The 26,377-nt window shown below is 40.0% G+C and overlaps 1 protein-coding gene and 1 pseudogene across 2 annotated transcripts; both read right to left on the bottom strand.

The window, feature by feature from the left end:
• Positions 1-8,603: 8,603 nt before the first annotated feature.
• LOC308461297 (vomeronasal type-2 receptor 26-like) lies at positions 8,604-12,744 on the bottom strand. The gene is made up of 2 exons (XM_080978091.1): positions 12,512-12,744; positions 8,604-11,379 (listed from the first exon to the last, which is right to left on the bottom strand). The coding sequence occupies exons 1-2, from the start codon at positions 12,653-12,655 to the stop codon at positions 10,444-10,446; spliced, it is 1,080 nt and encodes a 359-aa protein (XP_080834217.1). The 5' UTR covers positions 12,656-12,744; the 3' UTR covers positions 8,604-10,443.
• Positions 12,745-17,599: 4,855 nt separating this feature from the next.
• Positions 17,600-20,753, bottom strand: LOC308461298 (vomeronasal type-2 receptor 26-like; annotated as a pseudogene). Its single transcript, XR_013991509.1, has 3 exons — positions 20,715-20,753; positions 20,177-20,303; positions 17,600-18,515 (listed from the first exon to the last, which is right to left on the bottom strand). The product of XR_013991509.1 is annotated as a vomeronasal type-2 receptor 26-like (transcript).
• Between the last annotated feature and the right edge of the window lie 5,624 nt (positions 20,754-26,377).

Raw genomic sequence — 26,377 nt, forward strand, 5'->3', positions numbered from 1 at the left:
GGCTCATGTCAAGTTTGTGGTCAACCAAGACTCCTAGATCCTTTTCACATGTCCTGCTCTCAAGCCAGGTGTCACCCATCTTGTATTTGTGCCTCTCATTTTTCCCCCCCAAGTGCAATACTTTACATTTCTTCCTGTTAAAATTCATCTTGTTTTTTTTTGCCCAGTTCTCTAATCTGTCAAGGTCGTTTTGAAGTGTGATCCTGTCCTCTGGGGTGTTAGCTCACGCCTTTTAACCAAAAGGTACAGGACAGGAGAAGAATTCTAAATCGGTTTCTTGTTTGAGAAGGAAAGAAGTAAAAAGAAATGCTTCTAATTGCCTTTTTCATTGGGCATTAGGAAGATGATAGAGCTAGTGTTCTAAATAGTGAAGTTCTGGTTTGATAGAGGCAAGCAAGAAATAATGTTTTCCACCTGATGGAAAGGTGGGGAACAAAAGAGGAGATTCTACCTGGTTTTCTCACTTCCTCCTTTTCATAGAGCTGGTTTCAACCACGCTGCCAAAGATTATTTCGTAAATAAAATGAATAAAGGTTACATACACAGGGGTACCTCCGGTTATGAACTTAATTTGTTCCTAACGTCCGTTCTTAACCTGTGGTCCGCTTTCGCTAATGGGGCCTCCTACTGACGCTGCAACGCGGCACATGATTTCGGTTCTCAACCTGGGGCGAGGTTTGTAACCCGAGGTACTACTGTACTTTGGTCTTTCTGATGGAATTTTGAATGTTTTGAATGAAAATGATCTTAAGTGATATTCAAAGATGGAGTGCTCTGAACTGATACAATGAAATCAATGTGCATGACAAACTTTGGATCTCAACCAAAGATCATCATTTGACATATATTCAAAGCAAAAGATGAATATATTTAGTTCATCTATCAATTTCTCAAAAAAATAATAATTCTTAAAATAATAATCTGTAACACTACCACAGTGAATAAGTTCATGAAGTGTAATTTCCCTGACCAGCTCAAGATTTTTTCACACATCACAAAATCATTGTGGTTAAGTGAAATGATGTTTACAAACAGTACTGAAGTCAATGTTCATTCCAAACTGGATCTCTTCCTACCTTGTTAAACCGCCTTTGCCATGTTATAGCGTCTTCATGGATGGTGAACACTTGATGTGAAGAAGCCTGGGGATCCATCCTCCCAACTTTAATTTTATGAAAGGATTGGTTTAGGGAAACAATCCAATTAATAACATCCAACCCAACTTTCAACTCCCCATTCTGGTTAAAGGAAACCTCATCTCCAGCACTATTATTAAATAATACACCTCTGAGGAAATGATGGAACTATATTTGAAAAAGGAAATCAGAAGAAGAGGATGTGTATCAGTCTAACAAATATATTCAGTGGCAACAGAATCAAAGAAGAACAAACAAAAATCAGGGAGATAATTTATTGAACAAACCATGGACTATTTCAGCACCCATGATACGGTGCTCTACTGGAAGAGAAAATTGGCTTCATTACCTGCCATGGCTGTTGATTTTGAAATGACAACTGCCCTTGGTCCTTTAACATTCTTGATTTGAGTCTCCATGAGAACATGTCATGAACGGCATGTGCCATGGCATAAATAGCCATGTAGATACTGTAGCTGTGGCCAACCATGTTCAATTCGAAGAAAGGCCCAGGAAGAGTCCCCACGTTCTCAGCTCCGGTGCAGATATCCCCATCCATATCTTCTGCACCTGTACTTGGAAATGAACAGGCAAATGCCTGCTGCCAGAAATCCTTGATGAAATAATCTTCTTTTGAGGTGGCAGGTTTTCTGCTGGCAGTAAATTGTTGAAATCCTGATATATAATTGGAGTGAATTGCGAAGGACAGAGCCCCGTGGATTATTTCTTTATCCCAAGTCCTTTGATAAACGAGAGAAGTCAGCTCCACCTGGGCTGTCATTATCCACACTGTACCCTTTGGATTACTTTTCACATGTTCTTGCTCAGATAAATATGGAAGCCATCTCAGAAATATCATAGAATAAGATTCCCCATAGAGGACTATCACATTGACTTTGCTACTCATTACTTTATCATATATTTTTGCACCCTGCTGTATTAAGTCTTTAAGATCAGTGACAAGAGATAATTTGGATACTCTCTCAATAAAGGCAAAACAAATGCCACTAGAAGTAAACATTGGAACCACGGCTTGCAGAAATCTTTCTCCGTTCTCAAGATCCATAGTAAAAAGTCCAACCCAGGTCCACCTGAAATGCAGAAGTAAGGAGAGAATCCCCTTATACTGAAGGGCTTCCTGTGGGACCATTTGGTAGAAGGAAAGGCCTGGAGTTTTATCCTCCATGACTGGAGCCGGACTATATATGAGCTAAAATGGATTGCAGAAGAAAAAGAAAGAATAGGAATAGTTTTATGAATATATTCAGTCATTTTTATTCAACATTTAAGTTACCTTTTGAGTAAGGACAATGTTGCACCATCACTCAATACAAGATGCTGAAAATAATACTGAAATACTTCTTGAGCCTTTTGTGTTACTGTTGCCAATTAAGCGTACCCAACAAATAAAAGTGAAAATTGGAGGTTGAAGACTGTCACTATAAAGAAGAACAAGAAAGGTACCATGTTTCCAAGAAAATAAGTGTCCTGCTGTATTTAAACCCTGGACACTCTACATTTTTGTAGCTTTCTTTTTCAGTCAAAACACATTTACCAGCTTCTGTTATAACATGGGCTTGTACTCCCGGCATAAAGACACACAGACACCCTTCTGCCAACATTTTGCATGCCCATGTTGATCCTATGCTACGGCACCACAAATCATTAGTAAATGCAAATTTCCTTCATAAAGACATACATACACCCTTCTTCCTTCATTGCTGCGAACACAATGTGGGCATAACATCAACTTCATGTAGTAGAGTCTGGTAGATATTCGATACCAAATGTGGGTTAATTTTAGCATAGTCCCATGAATTCGCATCTAAATTTTCCTTTGATGGGATTTATGCTCCATAACTTGTCACTCCACTTCTGAGAAGCACAATCCGAAAGCTGCCGTTTTCAACTCCCACTCAATCACCATCATTTCAATCTCCTTGTATTAAATTTGTGAGGCAATGATGTTTACAACCGTGAGACTTTTGTACATTTCACCCCAAAAGATTGGTGACTGAATGAAAATCAACCTGCATAATTGGTCTCTCTTCAAATAAAAAGTATTTATTTCGTGTGTGTTTTCCAAATTGTATCAATAAATTCAAAATCGTATACCCTGTATAAGAGTCTTGCTGTGGTATTGAAGCTTATGCTGTATTCACCACACCAGTTCACATATTTTGGCCTCTGCACCACAAGGTGAAATATGGCAGGCAATGCAACCATGAAAGTAAAACAACAACTTTAAATCCATGATGCTCCGCACAGAGATGGACACATTATACCTGTGGAATTTTATAGATATCCAAGACTGTTGCAGCATGAAGAGAGGTTAGGGGGTCCAGTCCCCCAATGACTGCTATCAAATGATGATGGATGTCGCATTTGTAGTTGGGGACCAATCTGTTTGGGCTGGACATTAGCAGCATTGTAGCATGATAGGTCCCTTTTGCAATGAAATAGCTGTCAAATATGTGGAAGCCCAAGGTGGTATTGGGTAAGATCTGAGGGTTGTCATTGATCTCCTTCACTGCAAATTCCAAGGCTAGGATGTGCTGGTAATTCTTAGTCACTACTCTGAAATACGAATTACATTCTGTATCAAAAAGATATCTCTCATTTTATAAATCACAATTATTGAATTCTTATCATTGTTTGCTTTATGAAATAGTAGAGTATTTTAAACCACATTTGTGGATGCAGTCCAGGTTGTGTACAAAATTGCTTGGTTTTTGTTTTTTAGTAAGCCTATTAACCCCCTTTTATGTGTTAAAAACATTTTTTTAACTCTGGAACATATAAAGGAAGAATACAAAATCTATTGCATATCACTGAGATTCCTTTCCCTGTTAAGGTGGACCACAACAGATTTCAAAATAGATATGGAACTAGTCTATGCAAGCCTATATTAGTCAGTGAAAGAAATTTATATTTATCATATTCTATTATCTTGCTATGGGGAACAAGGGACATATCCTTAATTGAATTCTTTATGCTTTCTATCTTCAAAAATCCATATGCCCTAGCTTTCAATATTCAGAGAAAGAAGCTAAGAAAAACAGAAAGAGATAAAAGAAAGAGCAACTCCTTACGCAAGCTCTTCAGGCAATGCCTGTGGGGGTTCTTTAGTGAAGGCTAATGCATTAGAAATGATGAAGCTGTGAGAAGCTAAGCCACCAAGGATGAGGTCTCCTGACCGGTGATACTTGTGAAGTGGAGGGTGTGGATCATGGACATGACACTTCACAATGTGAGTCTTGCATGACATTTCAGGAAGCAGTGCCAGCAGCAACATAAGCAAAGTCGCCATCCTGAGTGTGAAGGCAAATCTTCACTTGAGAAACATGACACTCTTTCCACAGAAAACTCCCTTATTTCAATGTCACCAGTTGCAAAGGCTGGTTTAAATGTTTATTCGGTTTTTAAATAGACCAGAACTCTGAAGTATAAATACCACTAAGCCCTAGCGGTAGTTATGAATTCTTGTGTGTATATTTACCAAATAACAACTTTCTTTTTTTATTTCCTATTCGAATTCCACAGGGGGTTCAGCGTGCAACAAAATTAATAATAGTCATTGCTGTAATGACAGAGCAAAATAATTACAAAGTCAACGTTGGGGTTTCTCTGTGTAATTGCAGGAGGAAACTTGTTTGTTACATCTGAAGATTCCCCCACACCTTCCACGTAGTTGAGTATCAAATAATACTTTGGCTTGGATGAGGGAGGCACCAAGGCTTCAGACGTATAACATCATAGTTTGGCGTTCATGTACCCTTAAACTTGTATTAGGAGCACTGTGCTGAAGATTTAAAGGCAACTTACCAACCCATAGGGACGTGGGTGGCGCTGTGGGTTAAACCACAGAGCCTATGACTTGCCGATCAGAAGGTAGGCGGTTCGAATCCCCGCGACAGGGTGAGTTCCAGTTGCTCGGTCCCTGCTCCTGCCAACCTCGCACTTTGAAAGCAAGTAGATAAATAGGTACCGCCCCGGCGGGAAGGTAAACGGCGTTTCCATGAGATGCTCTGGTTTGCCAGAAGTGGCTTAGTCATGCTGGCCACATGACCCGAAAAAACTGTCTGTGGATAAATACCAGCTCCCTCTGCCTGTAAAGTGATATGAACTCCGCAACCCCAGAGTCAGCCGCGACTGGACCTAATGGTCAGGGGTCCCTTTACCTTTACCTACCAACACATACCCCAGCTTTTGGGGAGGGAGGAATTTTCTAATTAGGAAATGTGGTGGAAATGTGGTGGGCGGGCTCATCAATGAAGTTGGAAGGCAGAGTGAGTCTTACTTTTAGAAGAGCAAGGCCTAATTGGTAGCAACCCAGCTGCTGAGTCCTTTCAATCTGTAGCCTCAAACCCCTCCTTTGCCACTTGTTTCTTGTCTTGCTTCTGAATGCCAGAGAAAGAACCCCTTAGCCTTTGGGAAGACAGAGAGGGCACTGATGTAGGGTCCCAAGAAGCTTGCCCATGTCTGTAGCTTCACAAGGGTTTTGCTTGCTGCCTCTATTACATTATCTGTCCTCCCACTCAGGGGTGGGTTACAACAAATGAAGCAGTATTTTAAACAACTTAGCATTTAGTAAATATGGGGGTGATAGAAATTGGCATATCAAGTGTTGAAAGCCAGGGTAAAGAGATGATACCAGCAACTGCTGAAAATTGTATAATGAAGTACCCTCTCTGTTTCAGTTGGAACTGTTCTGGGCACGGGGCACCATGCACAAGTTAATGAGGATTCCACCAGAGCTCTGGAGCCTTGAGAGTTGACAACCCAGCAAGTCACTGTGTTTGCCTTAGTGCTTAGCACCAGGTGATTATACTACTGCTTACTCTATGAATTTGAGATCTTCTGGGTTTCTTCTAATCTGCAGCCTTTATGGCCCATATTTCTTTACCATGTAATGCAATTCTTAGTGTATTTGAAGAGCTAGTGTATGGCATATCTACCATTGCAGGACATTAGCGGGGGGCTCCTTAGACTGTATGGATTGAAGGTGGCCTGCTCTTGATTGTTACACTCCCTCTGAAGGGAACTGTACACAACCTGGGAATAATTATCAATTCACTGCTGTCACTTGAAGCTCAGGTGGTCTTGGTGGCTGGACAAGTAAGGCCTAATGTAATTCGTCTATGCTTCGGTAACTTGTAAGTTAGATTATTGCAAAGTCTTATATGTGGGGCTGCCTCTGAAGATGGTTTGGAAACTACAGCTGGTGTAGAATTCAGTACCCAGGTTTCTCACTGGTGCAAGAAACTTTCTTGCAAAGTTTGAGCATATAATACCAATCCTGGCACAATTACCCTGTTTTCCCAGGCCAAATAAAAGTAATGGTTTTGACCTATTAAGCCTTCAGTTGCTCAGAACCACAATGTCAAAAGGACTGCCCCTCCCCAAATGAACTGACCCAGACCATGTGCTCATCATCTGAGGCCCTTCTTCCTGTGCCTGCTCCACAAGAGGTCCAGAAGGTGGCAACATGAGAACAGGCCTTTTCTGCTGTGGTTCCCAGATTGTGGAGTCCTCTCCCCAGGGTGGCTCACCTGGTACCATTATTATATATCTTTAGGCACCAGGCAAAATCCTATATAATCATGCCGTGCAATATTTGGCTGAAGTCTCTAAGCCCTTACTCTTAGAGTATAAGTTGCACAACTCTGATCAAGATGTGTTTTAGGTCCTTGGGTTTCGAGATGACTTGCGCTAAATAATTCAAGTGTATGGCCACATGTTTATACATAAGGAGATCTTGCTACAGACTGCAACCGTTTTGTATTTTAGGAAAGAGAGTGTCTATATATGTTTAAAAGATAGAGAGGTCCAAAGAAAATTGAAATAGAACGAATTTACCAAGAAAATAATTCATAAACACCCAAAAAAACAAATATCCATTGGTTGTGCAGACTAGAGCAAAACCCACCCGCACATTCATCCAGCCTTTCGTCTTATCAGTTGTTCCCTATCATTCAGTCCAGGCCTTAAAACAATGATATAACATTTAGGGGAAAAGATGCACCCCAGCACCCCAGCACTGGAGGCTAGGATAGAAAAGATCTCCACAGCTACCATATATTTTCCTTTAGTGCTCAGGTAGGAGGGAATAAAGGATAACCAAACACTGCAAAAAACCAACATGCTGAAAGTGATGAACTTGGCTTCATTGAAACTGTCAGGCTACTTCCTGGCAAGGAAAGCCACACTGAAACTGGCCACAGCCAGAAAGCCCATGTAACCCAGGACACAGTAAAACATAGTTACAGAACCCTCATTGCATTCTAGAACAATTTCTCCATAAGTTGAGTGCTTATCGACATCTGGGAATGGGGGAGAAAATGCCAACCACATAATACAAATGGTTGCTTGAATAAAGGAGCAGGAAATCACGATGGAGTTGGCCAGTCTCTTCCCCACCCATTTCCTCATCCTGGATCCTGGTTTGGTGGCCATGAATGCCAGAATCACTGTGATCGTTTTTGCCAGCACACAAGAAACAGCCACTGAGAAGATGATGCCAAAAACAGGTTGTCGCAGAAGACATGTCACCTTCTGAGGCTGTCCAATGAATAGCAATGCACAAAGGAAGCAGAGCAGGAGGGAGAGGAGGAGCATGTAGGTAAGATCCCGGTTGTTGGCTTTGACAATGGGAGTGTTGTGGTGCTTCAGAAATGTCCCTAGCACCAGAGCTGTGATGATTGAAGAGGAAAGCGAAAAAGAGGCTATACTGATCCCCAAAGGTTCTTCATAAGACAAGAAGCTGATTTCCTTCAGAATACATAAATCCTGTTTTTTGTTGGGATAGTATTCATCTGGACATTTAAAACAGTCATTCATATCTGAAGAAGCAATGAGTTATGAGGTTTATATTGGTGTCCCAAACAATACAATCCACGCTAATCTGGCATAGATTAAAGTTTACGTAGTCCTGTCATCCCAACAGACTCTAAGCAATGATTAATCTATGAGAATTGGGCATTTTTTAATATATACAATAAAGCCTCAAATGTAGTGCTTTACCGAGGACAATGTTACACCAGGTGCTGATTTTCATCTGCCAAGCAGTTTATCATGGATATTCAATACATTTCCTTAAAAAAATTCTGTGGTTTTTCTTTTTCTTTACACTTTATGCCTTTTCTTTAAAAAAATTCTTAATCTAAGGTGAATTAAAATGTAACCCTTCTTCTCAATGAATACATTGTGCTCTCTTTTGATGTCATACCTCTCTCTCTCTCCCTCCAGCAGTTGGAGGAGAAAAGGACAGAGGGTGAAGAAGGCATGAGGCGTGAAGGCCGCTCCCTACAAGGCCCTTTCCACCTGGAAAGGATTCCACCTGGAATCCTTTTATTGATTTAATATGCTGTAAAACGCTTTGAGATATTTCTTAAAAATACAAAGCGATAGGGAATTTTTTTAAAAAAGTAAAAGGAAAAAAGAAAGAGACCTTTGGTTATAGGGCGGTATATAAATTCAATAAGTAAATCTTTCTTCTTCCTTTTTTTTAAACAATAAAACCGGTAACCATATTGCATGCATATATTTATGTTTATTCCCATTCCTCTAAATCACTGGCCATCTGCTTCCTATTTCTGTATGTGATATTGCTTACCCATCTGGTCTGAAATCTTCCCTTCTGGACAGGGAGTGCAATCGTAGCAACAAAATGGCTCCCCCTCCTTCATTTTCTTGCTTGAACCAGGACTGCACCTCTCACTGCATACAGAAATAGGCCTTGCCTAACCCATGAAACAAAGGAAAATATAGAGCTGGGAATCTTTATGGTTCCAGTAGAGTTGACTCCTGTTACTAGAAAAATGGGCCGAGACCTGAGAAGAATATAACTCCCACCCCAATCACCAAGAATGGTTCAGGCTTTCTCCTGTCACCCACAATCACATTAATACATTTTCTGTAACTGAGATGTTTTCTAGATGTTCATGTCTAACATCCAGTAATAAAAACCACGAGCAGCAGATTCCAACTTTGTCTGCAGAGAGGGAAGATACTTAATGAAAGGAAAGGCCTTAAAGTATGACAGGCATAGCAATTGTCTGCTCCTTTTACTCTCTTAGAAGGTAAAGCAGGAGAAGCCTCAAGGCACAACAAGAAAAAAGCAGTTTCATGGCAGGGTTTTGACTGCCCACAATAAGCAAATTAGACCCATCCGTTCTTCAGATGATTGGTCCTCTTTGCAAATTTGCATAGATCATCCCTTCCCTAGCTTGTGTTTGTGTCTGTGAGAAAGAGTGAGAGAGAGAGCGAGAGAAAGATAGAAAGAGCGAGCTTAATTTTATTTCTTTTTTTTAACCGAAAGGTAGAGGACAGGAGAAGCATTCTAATGGATTTCCTTGTTTGAGGAGGGAAGAAGTAAAAATAAATGCTTCTAATTGCCTTTTTTATTGTTCATTAGTTAGGGGGCAGAGTTAGTGTGCTAAATAGTGAAGATCTGGTTTGATAGAGGCAAGCAGGAAATGAAGTTTTCCACTTGATGGGGAACAAAAGAGGTGATTCTACCTGGTTTTCTCACTTCGTTCAGAGCTGATTTCAACCATGCCGCTGAAGATTATTTCATAAACAAAATGAATAAAGGTTACATATACTTTGGTCCTATTGATGGAATTTCGAAGGTTTCAAATGAAAACGATCTTAAGTGATATTCAAAGACGGAGTGCTCTGAGCTGACTCAGTGAAATCAATGTGCATGACTAACTTTGGAACTCAGCTAGTGATCATTATTTGATATATGTTTGAAACAAAATATGAATATATTTAGCTCATACAACAATTTCTCAATAAATAAAATCTAGAACACTGCCCCAGTTAATAAATTCATGAAGTGTAATTTCCCTAACCAGTTCCAGAATTTTTCATACATCACAAAAACATTGTGGTCAAGTGAAACAATCTTTACAAACTGTATGGAAGTCAATGTTCATTCCAAACTGGAAATCTCCCTACCTTGTTAAACCGCCTTTGCCACGTTATAGCGTCTTCATGGATGGTGAACACTTGATGTGAAGAAGTCTGGGGATCCATCCTCCCAATTTTAATTTTATGAAAGGATTGGTTTAGGGAAACAATCCAATTAATAACATCCAACCCAACTTTCAACTCCCCATTCTGGTTAAAGGAAACCTCATCCCCAGCACTATTATTAAATAATACACCTCTGAGGAAATGATGGAACTATATTTGAAAAAGAAAATCAGAAGAAGAGACTGTGTATCAGTCTAACAAATATATTCAGTGGCAATAGTCTCACTAAAGAACAGAAAAAAAGAAACAGAAATCAGGGAGATAATTAATTAAATGAGTCATGGACTATTTGACACCCATGATATGGTGCTCTACTGGAAGAGAAAATTGGCTTCATTACCTGCCATGGCTGTTGATTTTGAAATGACAACTGCCCTTGGTGCTTTAACATTCTTGATTTCAGTCTCCATGAGAACATGTCATGAACAGCATGTGCCATGGCATAAACAGCCATGTAGATACTATAGCTATGGCCAATCATGTTCAATTCAAAGAAAGGCCCAGGAAGAGTCCCCATGTTCTCATCTCCGGTGCAGATATCCCCATCCACATCTTCTGCGACTGTACCTGGAAATGAACAGGCAAATGCCTGCTGCCAGAAATCCTCGATGAAATAATCTTCTATTGAGGTGGCAGGTTTTCTGCTGGCAGTAAATTGTTGAAATCCTGATATATCATTGGAGTGAATTGCGAAGGACAGAGCCCCGTGGATTATTTCTTTATCCCAAGTCCTTTGATAAACGAGAGAAGTCAGCTCCACCTGGGCTGTCATTATCCACACTGTACCCTTTGGGTTAATATTCACATGTTCTTGCTCAGATAAATACGGAAACCATCTCAGAAATATCATAGAATAAGATTCTCCATAGAAGATCATCACATTGGCTTTGCTACTCATTACTTTATCATGTATTTTTGCACCCTGTTGAAACAAGTCTTTAAGATCAGTGACAAGAGATAATTTGGATACTCTCTCAATAAAGGCAAAACAAATGCCACTAGAAGAAAACATTGGAACCACGGCTTGCACAAATCTTTCTCTGTTCTCAAGATCCATGGTAAGGAGTCCAACCCAGGTCCACCTGAAATGCAGAAGTAAGGAGAGAATCCCCTCATACTGCAAGGCTTCCTGTGGGACCATTTGGTAGAAGGAAAGGCCTGGAGTTTTATCCTCCATGACTGGAGCAGGGCCATATATGAGCTAAAAGGGATTGCAGAAAAGAGAAAGAATAAACATGATTTTATGGATATATTAAGTCATTTTTATTCAACAGTTTAAAATGTACACCAAAAGAATAAACAATACTACAAACTCATGGGTTATAGAGTAAGGACTGTGTTGCTCCATTACTCAATACGATGCAGAAAGTAATAATACTGAAAAACATCTGGAGTCATATGTGTTGCTGTAGCCAATATAGGGTACTCCCCCCAAATAAAACTGAAAATTTGAGGGTGATGACTGTCACTAAGTTGATAAAGTAGAGGAAAAATGGTACCATGTTTCCAAGAAAAGAAGTGTCCTACTGTATTTAAACCCTGGGCACTCTACATTGCTGTAGCTTTATTTTTTAGTTAAAACAGATTTCCCAGCTTCTGTTATAAAATGGACTTGTACTCCTGGCATAAAGGCACACAGACACCATTCTGCCCACATTTTGCATGCCCATGTTGAGCCTTTTCTATGGCACCACAAATCCTTAGCAAATGCACACTGCCTTCATAAAGACATAAATACACCTTTCTGCCTGCATTATTGTGAACACAATGTGGGCATAACATCAAATTTATGTAGTACAGTCTAGTAGATATTAAATGCCGCAGGTGGGTTAATTTTACCATAGCCTCATGAATTCTCATCAAAGTGTTCTTTGATGGGATTTATGCTCCATAATATTTTACTCCACTTTTGCGCAGAACAATCCAAAAGCTGCCATTTTCAACTCCTACCGCACACCATCAGAAAAATCAACCCTCATATTTAAATGTGTGAGGCAATGACGTTTACAACTCCCTCGGCCAATAAAGCTGAGACTTTTGTAAAAATTTCCCCAAAAGGTTGGTGACTGTTTGGGAAACTGCCTGCATCATTATCCTCTCTGCAAATTAAAAAGTATTTATTTGGTTTCCCCCAAATTGTATCAATAAATTCAAATTGATTCCCCTGTATAAGAGTCTTGCTGTGGTATTTAAGCTTATGCTTTATTCACCACACCAGTTCACATATTTTGGCCTCTGAACCACAGAGCGAAATATAGCAAACAAAGCAACAATGGGAGGAAAACAACAACTTTAAATCCATGATGCTCCGCACAGAGATGGACACATTATACCTGTGGAATTTTATAGATATCCAAGACTGTTGCAGCATGAAGAGAGGTTAGGGGGTCCAGTCCCCCAATGACTGCTATCAAATGATGATGGATGTCGCATTTGTAGTTGGGGACCAATCTGTTTGGGCTGGACATTAGCAGCATTGTAGCATGATAAGTCCCTTTTGCAATGAAATAGCTGTCAAATATGTGGAAGCCCAAGGTGGTATTGGGTAAGATCTGAGGGTTGTCATTTATCTCCTTCACTGCAAATCCCAAGGCTAGAATGTGCTGGTAATTCTTAGTCACTACTCTGAAACAAGAATTGCACTCTGTATCAAAAAGATATATCTCATTTTATAAATCACAATTATTGCATTCTCATCAATGTTTGCATCATGAAATAGTACAGTATTTTAAACCACACTTGAGGATGCAGTCCAGAGTTGTGTATTAAATTGCTTGCTTGGTTGTTGTTGTTTTTTAGTACTTTTGCCCTCTTTTATGTGTTAAAAACATTTTAAGAACTCTGGAACATATAAATGAAGAAAACAAAATCCATCACACATCACTGAGATTCATTTCCATGATAAGATGGATGACAACAGATTTCAAAATTAATAGATACGAAGCTAGGCTATGCAAGCCAATAAAAGTCAGTGAAAGAAATTTATCTTTATTATGATCTATTATTTTGTTTTTGGGAACAAGGAACATATCCTTAATTGCATTATTTATATTTTTCTTTGTTGAAAATCAGTATGCCACGGCTTTCAGTATTCAGAGAAAGAAACTCAGAAAAACAGAAAGAGATAAAAGAAAGAGCAACTCCTTACGCAAGCTCTTCGGGCAATGCCTGTGGGGGTTCTATAGTGAAGGCTAATGCATTGGAAATGATGAAGCTGTGAGAAGCTAAGCCACCAAGGATGAGGTCTCCTGACTGGTGATACTTGTGAAGTGGAGGGTGTGGATCATGGACATGACACTTCACAATGTGAGTCTTGCATGTCATTTCAGGAAGCAGTGCCAGCAGCAACATAACAAAAGTCGCCATCCTGAGTTTGAAGGCAAATCTTCACTTGAGAAACATGACATTCTTTCCCCAGAAAATTCCCTCATTTCAATGCCACCAGTTGCAACGACTGATTTAAATGTTTATTCAGTTTTTAAATAGGCCAGAACTCTGAAGTATAAATACCACTAAGCCCTAGCGGTAGTTATAAATTCTTGTATGCATATCTACCAAATAACAACTTTCTTTTTTTCTTTCCAGTTCGAATTCCACAGGGGTTTCAGCATGCAACAAAATTAATAATAGTCATTGCTGTAATGACAGAGGAAAATAATTACAAAGTCAACGTTGGGGTTCCGCTGTGTAATTGCAGGAGGAAACTTGTTTGTTACATCTGAAGATTCCCCCACACCTTCCACGTAGTTGAGTATCAAATAATACTTTGGCTTGGATAAGGGAGGCACCAAGGCTTCAGACGTGTAACATCATAGTTTGGCGTTCATGTATCCTTAAACTTGTATTAGGAGCACTGTGCTGAAGATTTAAAGGCAACTTACCAACACATAGGGACGCGGATGGCGCTGTGGGTTAAACCACAGAGCCTAGGACTTGCCAATCAGAAGGTTGGCGGTTCGAATCCCCGCGACAGGGTGAGCTCCCATTGCTCAGTCCCTGCTCCTGCCAACCTAGCAGTTTGAAAGCAAGTAGATAAATAGGTACCGCCCCGGCAGGAAGGTAAATGGCATTTCCTTGCGCTGCTCTGGTTTGCCAGAAGTGGCTTAGTCATGCTAGCCACATGACCCGAAAAAACTGTCTGTGGATAAATGCCGGCTCCCTCTGCCTGTAAAGTGATATGAACTCCGCAACCCCAGAGTCAGCCACGACTGTACCTAATGGTCGGGTGTCCCTTTACCTTTACCTACCAACACATACCGCAGCTTGTGGGGAGGGAGGCATTTTCTAATTAGGAAATGTGGTGGAAATGTGGTGGGCGGGCTCATCAATGAAGTTGGAAGGCAGAGTGAGTCTTACTTTTAGAAGAGCAAGGCCTAATTGGTAGCAACCCAGCTGCTGAGTCTTTTTAATCTGTAGCCTCAAATCCCTCCTTTGCCACTTGTTTCTTGTCTTGCTTCTGAATGCCAGAGAAAGAACCCCTTAGCCTTTGGGAAGACAGAGAGGGCACTGATGTAGGGTCCCAAGAAGCTTGCCCATGTCTGTAGCTTCACAAGGGTTTTGCTTGCTGCCTCTATTACATTATCTGTCCTCCCACTCAGGGGTGGGTTACAACAAATGAAGCAGTATTTTAAACAACTTAGCATTTAGTAAATATGGGGGTGTTAGAAATTGGCATATCAAGTGTCGAAAGCCAGGGTAAAGAGATGAGACTTCAGCAATTGCTGAAAGTTGTATAATGAAGTACCCTCTCTGTTTCAGTTGGAACAGTTCAGGGATTTGGCACTGGGCACGATGCACAAGTTAATGAGGATTCCACCATAGCTCTGGGGCCTTGAGAGTTGACAACCCAGCAAGTCACTGTGTTTGCCTTAGTGCTTAGTACCAGGTGATTATAATACTGCTTACTCTATGAATTTGAGGCTGCCTCTGAAGATGGTTTGGAAACTACAGTTGGTGTAGAATTCAGTAACCAGGTTGCTCACCAGTGCAAGAAAGTTTAAGCATATAATACCAATTCTGGCACAATTGGTTGCCAAGGCCAAATAAAAGTAATGGTTTTGACCTATTAAGCCATCAGTTACTCAGAACCACAATGTCACAAGGACTGCACATCCCCAAATGTACTGACCCAGACTGTGTGCTCATCATCTGAGGCCCTTCTTACTGTGCCTGCTCCACAAGAAATCCAGAGGGTGGCAGCATGAGAACAGGCCTTTTCTGTCATGATTCTCTATTTGTGGAGTGTTCTTCCCAGGGTGACTCACCTGGTACTGTCATTATATATCTTTAGGCACCAGGCAAATTCTTTCCTACATAACCAGGCCATGCAATATTTGGCTAAATTCTCTAAGCCCTTATTCTTAGAGTATAAGTTGCACAACTCTGATCAAGATTTGTTTTAGGTTCATTGGTTTCAAGTTGACTTATTATAAATAATTCAGGTTTATGGAAACGTGTGTGTGTGTGTGTGTGTGTGTGTGTGTGTATGGAGATATTGCTTCAGAGTGCAAGGGTTTTGTTTGTTAAATTGTGATTTATAAAATGAGATATCTCTCATTTTATAAATCACAATTATTGAATTCTTATCATTGTTTGCTTTATGAAATAGTAGAGTATTTTAAACCACATTTGTGGATGCAGTCCAGGGTAGTGTACAAAATTGCTTGGTTTTTGTTTTTTAGTAAGCCTATTAACCCCCTTTTATGTGTTAAAAACATTTTTTTAACTCTGGAACATATAAAGGAAGAATACAAAATCTATTGCATATCACTGAGATTCCTTTCCCTGTTAAGATGGACCACAACAGATTTCAAAATAGATATGGAACTAGTCTATGCAAGCCTATATTAGTCAGTGAAAGAAATTTATATTTATCATATTCTATTATCTTGCTATGGGGAACAAGGGACATATCCTTAATTGAATTCTTTATGCTTTCTATCTTCAAAAATCCATATGCCCTAGCTTTCAATATTCAGAGAAAGAAGCTAAGAAAAACAGAAAGAGATAAAAGAAAGAGCAACTCCTTACGCAAGCTCTTCAGGCAATGCCTGTGGGGGTTCTTTAGTGAAGGCTAATGCATTGGAAATGATGAAGCTGTGAGAAGCTAATCCACCAAGGATGAGGTCTCCTGACCTGTGATACTTGTGAAGTGGAGGGTGTGGATCATGGACATGACACTTCACAATGTCATTTCAGGAAGCAGTGTCAGCAGTAAAATAGCAAATGTCGCCATCCTTAGTCTGAAGGCAAATATTCACTTGAGAAACATGACATTCTTTTCACTGAAAATTCCATTATTTGAATGTCACCAGCTGATTTAAATGTTCATTCAGTTTTCAAATAGGCCAGAACCCTGAAGTTTAAACACCACTATACCCTAGCAGTAGTTATAAATTCTAACGGGTATATTGACTAAATAACAACTTTCAATTTCTTTCCTATTCAAATTCCACAGGGGGTTCAACATGCAACATAATTAATAATAGTCATTGCTGTAATAACAGAGGGAAATAATTACAAAGTCAAGGTTGGGGTTCCTCTGTGTAATTGCAGAAGGAAACTTGTTTGTTACATCTGAAGATTTCCTCTTTCCTTCCATCTACTTGAGTATCAAAGGATGCTTTGGCTTGGATGAGTACTTGGAAGGTAACTTTTAGGTGAGATCACAGCAATGTGTTATATAAGGGTCTGCCTCCGAAGATTGTTTGGAAACTACAGCTAGTGTAGAATTCAGTGGCCAGGTTGCTCACCGGTGCAAGAATGTTTGAGCATATAACAACAATAATGGTACAACTGCCACACTACCTATTAGTTTCCAGGCCAAATAAAAGTGCTGGTTTTTCCAATGAAGCCTTCAGTTATTCAGGATTACAATGCCACAAGGACTGCCTCTCCCCAAATGAACTGACCCAGACCATGTGCTCATCATATGAGGCCCTTCTTCCTGTGCCTGCTCCACAAGAGGTCCAGAGGATGGCAACACGAGAACAGGCCTTTTTTTGCAGTGATTCCCTATTTGTGGAGTGCTCTCCTCATTGTGGCTCACCTGCTACCATCATTATATATCTTTAGGCACCAGGCAAAATCTGTCCAGGCCATGCACATTCATTATTTGGCTAAATTCTCTGAATCCTTACTCTTAGAGTTTAAGTTACACAACTCTGCTCAACTCTGTGTTATAGGTTCATGGCTTGCAAGATGACTTGCTCTAAATAATTCAAGTATATGGCCAAATGTATATACATAAGGAGATCTTGCTACAGAGTGCAACCGTTTTGTATTTTAGGAAAGAGTGTGTGTATATATGTTTAAAAGATAGAGAGGTCCAAAGAAAATTGAAATAGAACAGATCTACCAAGAAAAAAAAATCATAAACACCCAAACAAACAAATATCCATTGGTTGTGCAGACTAGAGCAAAACACACCCACACATTCATCCAGCCTTTCGTCTTATCAGCTGTTCCTTATCGTTCAGTTCAGGCCTTAAAACAATGATATAACATTTAGGGGAAAAGATGCACCCCAGCACCCCAGCACTGGAGGCTAAGATAGAAAAGATCTCCACAGCTACCATGTATTTTCCTTTAGTGCTCAGGTAGGAGGGAATAAAGGATAACCAAACACTGCAAAAGACCAACATGCTGAAAGTGATGAACTTGGCTTCATTGAAACTGTCAGGCAACTTCCTGGCAAGGAAAGCCACACTGAAACTGGCAATAGCCAGAAAGCCCATGTAACCCAGGACACAGTAAAACATAGTTACAGAACCCTCATTGCATTCTAGAACAATTTCTCCATAAGCTGAGTGCTTATCGACATCTGGGAATGGGGGAGAAAATGCCAACCACATGATACAAATGGTTGCTTGAATAAAGGAGCAGGAAATCACAATGGAGTTGGCCAGCCTCTTCCCCACCCATTTCCTCATCCTGGATCCTGGTTTGGTGGCCATGAAAGCCAGAATCACTGTGATCGTTTTTGCCAGCACACAGGAAACAGCCACTGAGAAGATGATGCCAAAAACAGGTTGTCGCAGAAGACATGTCACCTTCTGAGGCTGTCCAATGAATAGCAATGCACAAAGGAAGCAGAGCAGGAGGGAGAGGAGGAGCATGTAGGTGAGATCCCGGTTGTTAGCTTTGACAATGGGAGTGTTGTGGTGCTTCAGAAACGTCCCGAGCACCAGAGCAGCGATGATTGAAGAGGAAAGCGAAAAAGAGGCTAAACTGATCCCCAAAGGTTCTTCATAAGATAAGAAGCTGATTTCCTTCAGAATACATAAATCCTGTTTATTGTTGGGATAGTATTCATCTGGACATTTAAAACATTCATATCTGAAGAAGAAGCAATTAGTTATGAGGTTTATATTGGTGTCCCAAACCATACAATCCATGCTAATGTTGCATAGATTAAAGTTTATGTAATCCTGTCATCCCAAGAGACTCCAAGCAATGATTTATCTATGAGATTTGGGCATTTTTGAATATATACAACAAAACTTCAAATGTAGTGCTTTACCAAGGACAATTTTACACCAGGACCTGATTTTCCTCTGCCAAGGCAGTTTATCATGAAGGTTCAAGAGATTTCAATAAAGAATTCTGCTCTTTTTAATTTTGCTTTACTCTTTATGCCATTAAAACAAAATCTTAATCAAAGGTGAATCAAAATGTAAACTTCCTTCTCAACTAATACATTGTGCTCTCTTCTGATGTCACACCTTTCTCTGTCTCCCTCCAGCAACTGGAGGAGAAAAGGACAGAGGGTGAAGAAGTTGTGAAGGCCGCTCCCTACAAGGCCCTTTCCACCTGGCATAGGAGGTTGATCCCACATTCACTCAGCCCTGCTATCTTGAATATGTATTCCGTAGTTGACCTCCTTTGAAATGTTTTTTCTTTGAAATCATTAAGATAATATTTTAGTTTGCTGTTATGTTGCTTTGACTGCATACTCTATATTCAACTTTCTTCAGATTGTTTTATTTCTTTTTTTATTGATTCAATAAGCTGTGAAGCGTTTTGAGATTTTTCTTAAAAATATAAAGCGGTATAGAAAAATAGAAAAATAAAAAATAAGATAGAGACCTCTTGGTATAGGGAGGTATACAGATTCAATCAATCAATCAATGGGCTGTGAGTGAAGAGGTGCCCTTTCCCCACCCTTTGGACCAACTGGGAAACTCAACAAACCTATTGCTCCTGGAACTGGGTGTGCAGCTGAATAGTTGTGGGGAGCCTGAGGAAGAATCAACCCCGAACCAACCCCCCTGTGCCTGTCCATTAGACTAGGGTGATATCCATTGTTTCCAGGATCTCTTCTCATTGCAAGACTTTTGTAGTTGAGCTGAGAGTTTGTTTGGACCCTACGTGAGGACCCAGAGGCTGAGAGGCAGCGTATGTCAGAAGGAAAATGTGTGTGTGTGTGTGTAAATGTAACATTTTTATATGCAACTGTGTATTTTATATAAAAGTTTCCAGAAGCCAAACCCCTTGTTCTCCTTTTACGAGACAACAGGATTGGGGAAGGTGAATATGAACCACAAAGGCCATAATCTTGCAAGCCCATCTCAACTTCCCTATAGTTGAGCGGATAAACTATTAGCCTGACTGCATTTGTGGATCTGAATGAGACTTCAAGGAGGACATTGTTTATAAACACAGAAACTCATACAAGGAAGACAGGTAAAACCAACCCCTCTTTTTGCCTGTTCTGAGATCACGGGATGAAGATGAGGCAAGGAGGCCGCGGACTGATCAGCTCACATTCAGCACAAGGTCAAATTATTCCACCAAGGAAACCAGGTTGGATTTTTGCATCTTCAACAAGGCCCTCTGCATCACTCAGACTTACCACCCCCCCCCATTTTTTTCTTTTCCATTCCCCCCCAAAAAAGAATAAAACCTGTAACCATATTGTATGCATATATTTATGCTTATTCCCCTTCCTCTGAATTACTGGCCATCTGCTTCCTATTTCTGTATGTGATATTGCTTACCCATCTGGTCTGAAATCTTCTCTTCTGGACAGGGAGTGCAATCGTAGCAACAAAATGGCTCCCCCTCCTTCATTTTCTTGCTTGAACCAGGGCTGCAACTCTCACTGCATACAGAAATAGGCCTTGCCTAATCCATGAAACAAAAGAAAATATAGAGCTGGGAATCTTTATGGTTCCTGTAGAGAAGACCCCTATTATTGGCAAAGTGAGCAGAGACCTGACAAGATTCCAACTCCCTCCCCAATCACCAAGGATGGTTCAGGCTTTCTCCTGTCACCCACAATCACATTAATACATTTTCTGTAACTGAGATGTTTTCTAGATGTTCATGTCTAACATCCAGTAATAAAAACCACGAGCAGCAGATTCCAACTTTGTCTGCAGAGAGGGAAGACACAATGAAAGGAAAGGCCTTAAAGTATGACAGGCATAGCAATTGTCTGCTCCTTTTACTCTCTTAGAAGCTAAAGCAGGAGAAGCCTCAAAGGCACACAAACAAACAAAAAAGCAGTTGCAGGGCCGGCTTTTGACTGCTCACCATAAGCAAATCAGAACCATCCATTCTTCATATGATGGTTGCTCTTTGCAAATTTGCATAGATCATCCCATCCCTAGCTTGTGTTTGTCTCTCTCTCTCTCTCTCTCTCTCTCTCTCTCTGTGTGTGTGTGTGTGAGAGAGAGAGAGAGAGAGAGAGAGAAAGAGATTGACTGTATTTCCTTTTTTAACCAAAAGGTACAGGACAGGAGAAGAATTCTAAATCGGTTTCTTGTTTGAGAAGGAAAGAAGTAAAAAGAAATGCTTGTAATTGCCTTTTTCATTGGGCATTAGGAAGATGATAGAGTTAGTGTTCTAAATAGTGAAGTTCTGGTTTGATAGAGGCAAGCAAGAAATAATGTTTTCCACTTGGAAAGGTGGGGAACAAAAGAGGAGATTCTACCTGGTTTTCTCACTTCCTTCATTTTCATAGAGCTGGTTTCAACCACACTGCCAAAGATTATTTCATAAATAAAATGAATAAAGGTTACATATACAGGGGTTCCTCGGGTTATGAACTTAATTCGTTCTGGACGTCCGTTCTTAGCCAGTGGTCCGCTTTCGCTAATGGGGCCTCCCTCTGCCGCCAAAACGCGGCACACAATTTCCGTTCTCATCCTGGGGCGAAGTTTGTAACTCGAGGTACTACTGTACTTTGGTCTTATTGATGGAATTTTGAATGTTTTGAATGAAAATGATCTTAAGTGATATTCAAAGATGGAGTGCTCTGAACCTATACAATGAAATCAATGTGCATGACAAACTTTGGATCTCAACCAAAGATCATCATTTGACATATATTCAAAGCAAAAGATGAATATATTTAGTTCATCTATCAATTTCTCAAAAAAATAAATCTTAAAAAAATAATTATCTGTAACACTACCATGGTGAATAAGTTCATGAAGTGTAATTTCCCTGACCAGTTCAAGAATTATTCATACATCACAAAATCATTGCGCTCAAGTGAAATGATGTTTACAAACAGTACTGAAGTCAATGTTCATTCCAAACTGGATATCTTCCTACCTTGTTAAACCGCCTTTGCCATGTTATAGCATCCTCATGGATGGTGAACACTTGATGTGAAGAAGTCTGGGGATCCATCCTCCCAACTTTAATTTTATGAAAGGATTGGTTTAGGGAAACAATCCAATTAATAACATCCAACCCAACTTTCAACTCTCCATTCTGGTTAAAGGAAACCTCATCTCCAGCACTATTATTAAATAATACACCTCTGAGGAAATGATGGAACTATATTTGAAAAAGAAAATCAGAAGAAGAGGATGTGTATCAGTCTTAGAAATATATTCAGTGGCAACAGAATCAAAGAAGAACAAACAAACAAAAATCAGGGAGACAATTTATTGAAGAAACCATGGACTATTTCAGCACCCATGATATGGTGCTCTACTGGAAGAGAAAAATGGCTTCATTACCTTCCATGGCTGTTGATTTTGAAATGACAACTGCCCTTGGTCCTTTAACATTCTTGATTTGAGTCTCCATGAGAACATGTCATGAACAGCATGTGCCATGGCATAAACAGCCATGTAGATACTGTAGCTGTGGCCAATCATGTTCAATTCGAAGAAAGGCCCAGGAAGAGTCCCCACGTTCTCATCTCCGGTGCAGATATCCCCATCCATATCTTCTGCACCTGTACTTGGGAATGAACAGGCAAATGCCTGCTGCCAGAAGTCCTTGATGAAATAATCTTCTTTTGAGGTGGCAGGTTTTCTGCTGGCAGTAAATTGTTGAAATCCTGATATATCATTGGAGTGAATTGCGAAGGACAGAGCCCCGTGGATTATTTCTTTATTCCAAGTCCTTTGATAAACGAGAGAAGTCAGCTCCACCTGGGCTGTCAATATCCACACTGTACCCTTTGCTTTAATATTCCCATGTTCTTGCTCAGATAAATATGGAAGCCATCTCAGAAATATCATAGTATAAGATTCTCCGTAGATGATCATCACATTGGCTTTGCTACTCATTACTTTATCATGTATTTTTGCAACCTGTTGGAACAAGTCTTTAAGATCAGTGACAAGAGATAATTTGGAGATTCTTTCTATAAAGGCAAAACAAATGCCACTAGAAGAAAACATTGGAACCACAGTTTGCACAAATCTTTCTCCGTTCTCAAGGTCCATGGTAAGGAGTCCAACCCAGGTCCACCTGAAATGCAGAAGTAAGGAGAGAATCCCGTCATACTGCAGGGCTTCCTGTGGGACCATTTGGTAGAAGGAAAGGCCTGGAGTTTTATCCACCATGACTGGAGCCGGACTATATATGAGCTAAAATCGATTGCAGAAGAAAAAGAAAGAATAAGCATGATTTTATGGATATATTAAGTCATTTTTATTCAACAGTTTAAAATGTACACCAGCAGAATATGCAAAAACTACAAACCCATGGGTTTTAGAGTAAGGACTGTGTTGCTCCATTACTCAATACAATGCAGAAAGTAATAATACTGAAATACATCTGGAGTCATATGTGTTACTGTAGCCAATATAGGGTACTCCCCCCAAATAAAACTGAAAATTTGAGGGTGAAGACTGTCACTAAGTTGATAAAGTAGAGGAAAAATAGTACCATGTTTCCAAGAAAAGAAGTGTTCCACTGTATTTAAACCCTGGGCACTCTACATTGCTGTAGCTTTATTTTTTAGTTAAAACAGATTTCCCAGCTTCTGTTATAAAATGGACTTGTACTCCTGGCATAAAGGCACACAGACACCATTCTGCCCACATTTTGCATGCCCATGTTGAGCCTTTTCTATGGCACCACAAATCCTTAGCAAATGCACACTGCCTTCATAAAGACATAAATACACCTTTCTGCCTGCATTCCTGTGAACACAATGCGGGCATAACATCAAATTTATGTAGTACAGTCTAGTAGAATTAAATGCCGCAGGTGGGTTAATTTTACCACAGCCTCATGAATTCTCATCAAAGTGTTCTTTGATGGGATTTATGCTCCATAACATTTTACTCCACTTTTGCGAAGAACAATCCAAAAGCTGCCATTTTCAACTCCCACCACACACCATCAGAAAAATCAATCCTCATATTTAAATGTGTGAGGCAATGACGTTTACAACACTGAGACTTTTGTAAAAATTTCCCCAAAAGGTTGGTGACTCTTTGGGAAACACCCTGCATCATTAGCCTCTCTGCAAATTAAAAAGTATTTATTTGGTTTCCCCCAAATTGTATCAATAAATTCAAATTGCTTCTCCTGTTTAAGAGTCTTGCTGACTTATTTAAGCATATTCTTAAATACCACACCAGTTCACATATTTTGGCCTCTGGACTATAAAGCGAAATATAGCAAACAATGCAACCATGGGAGGAAAACAACAACTTTAAATCCATGATGCTCAGCACAGAGATGGATACATTATACCTGTGGAATTTTATAGATATCCAAGACTGTTGCAGCATGAAGAGAGGTTAGGGGGTCCAGCCCCCCAATGACTGCTATCAAATGATGATGGATGTCGCATTTGTAGTTGGGGACCAATCTGTCTGGGCTGGACGTTAGCAGCATTGTAGCATGATAGGTCCCTTTTGCAATGAAATAGCTGTCAAATATGTGGAAGCCCAAGGTGGTATTGGGTAAGATCTGAGGGTTAGCATTGATCTCCTTCACTGCAAATGCCAAGGCCAGGATGTGCTGGTAATTCTTAGTCACTACTCTGAAATGAGAATTGCACTCTGTATCAAAAAGATATCTCTCATTTTATAAATCACAATTATTGCATTCTCATCAATGTTTGCATTATGAAATAGTACAGTATTTCAAACCACATCTGAGGATGCAGTCCACAGTGGTGTATAAAATTGTTTGCTTGGTTTTTTTTTTAGTAAGTCCATTTGCCCCCTTTTATGTGTTAAAAACATTTTAAGAACTCTGGAACATATAAAGGAAGAAAACAAAATCCATCACACGTCACTGAGATTCATTTCCATGATAAGATGGATGATAACAGATTTCAAAATTAATAGATATGAAGCTAGGCTATACCTATAAAAGTCAGTGAAATGAATTTATCTTTATTATGTTCTATTATCTTGTTATTGGGAACAAGATACATATCCTTAATTGCATTATTTATATTTTTTTTTTGCTGAAAATCAGTATGCCACAGCTTTCAGTATTCAGAGAAAGAAACTCAGAAAAACAGAAAGAGATAAAAGAAAGAGCAACTCCTTACGCAAGCTCTTCGGGCAATGCCTGTGGGGGTTCTTTAGTGAAGGCTAATGCATTGGAAATGATGAAGCTTTGAGAAGCTAAGCCACCAAGGTTGAGGTCTCCTGACCGGTGATACTTGTGAAGTGGAGGGTGTGGATCATGGACATGACACTTCACTATGTGAGTCTTGCATGTCATTTCAGGAAGCAGTGCCAGCAGCAACATAAGCAAAGTCGCCATCCTGAGTTTGAAGGCAAATCTTCACTTGAGAAACATGACATTCTTTCCCCAGAAAATTCCCTCATTTCAATGTCACCAGTTGCAAATGCTGATTTAAATGTTTATTCCGTTTTTAAATAGGCCAAAACTCTGAAGTATAAATACTACTAATCTCTAGCGGTAGATATAAATTCTTGTGTGCATACTTACCAAATAACAACTTTCCAGTTCGAATTCCACAGGGGTTTCAGCGTGCAACAAAATTAATTATAATCATTGCTGTAATGACAGAGGAAAATAATTACAAAGTCAACGTTGGGGTTCCTCTGTGTAACTGCAGAAGGAAACTTGTTTGTTACATCTGAAGATTCCCCCACACCTTCCACCTAGTTGAGTATCAAATGATACTATGGCTTGGATGGGGAAGGCGGCAAGGCTTCAGACGTATAACATCATAGTTTGGATTAATGTACACTTAAACATGTATTAGGAGCACTGTGCTGAAGATTTAAAGGCAACTTACCAACACATACCACAGCTTGTGGAGAGGGAGGCATTTTCTAAATAGGAAATGTGGTGGAAGGCAGAGTGATTCCTTTACTTTTAGAAGAGCAAGGCCTAATTGGTAGCAACCCAGCTGTTGAGTCCTTTCAATCTGTAGCCTCAAATCCCTCCTTTGCCACTTTTTTCTTGTCTTTCTTCTGAATGCCAGAGAAAGGACACCTTAGCCTTTGGGAAGACAGAGGGGGCACTGATGTAGGGTCCCAAGAAGCTTGCCCATGTCTGTAGCTTCACAAGGGTTTTGCTTGTTCCCTCTATTACATTTCCTGTCCTCCCACTCAGGGGTGGGTTACAACAAATGAAGCAGTATTTTAAACAACTTAGCATTTAGTAAATATGGGGGTGGTAGAAATTGGCATATCAAGTGTCAAAAGCCAGAGTAAAGAGATGAGACCAGCAACTGCTGAAAATCGTATAATGAAGTACCCTCTCTGTTTCAGTTGGAACAGTTCAGGGATTTGGCACTGGGCACCATGCACAAGTTAATGAGGATTCCACCAGAGCTCTGGAGCCTTGAGAGGTGACAACCCAGCAAGTCACTGTGTTTGCCTTAGTGCTTAGCACCAGGTGATTATACTACTGCTTACTCTATGAATTTGCGATCTTCTGGGTTTCTTCTAATTTGCAGCCTTTATGGCCCATATTTCTTTACCATGTAATGCAATTCTTAGTGTATT

This window comes from Podarcis pityusensis, assembly GCF_964106645.2.
Source record: "Podarcis pityusensis genome assembly, chromosome: 13".
Lineage (NCBI taxonomy): Eukaryota > Metazoa > Chordata > Lepidosauria > Squamata > Lacertidae > Podarcis > Podarcis pityusensis.

Coding starts and splice junctions, on each gene's coding strand:
- LOC308461297 (XM_080978091.1), bottom strand. CDS start 12,655: ATGCTGCTAATGTCCAGCCCAAACAGATTGGTCCCCAACTACAAATGC. Junction 11,380..12,511: donor ATATCTATAAAATTCCACAG/GTATAATGTGTC, acceptor AATCCCTTTTAG/CTCATATATGGCCCTGCTCC.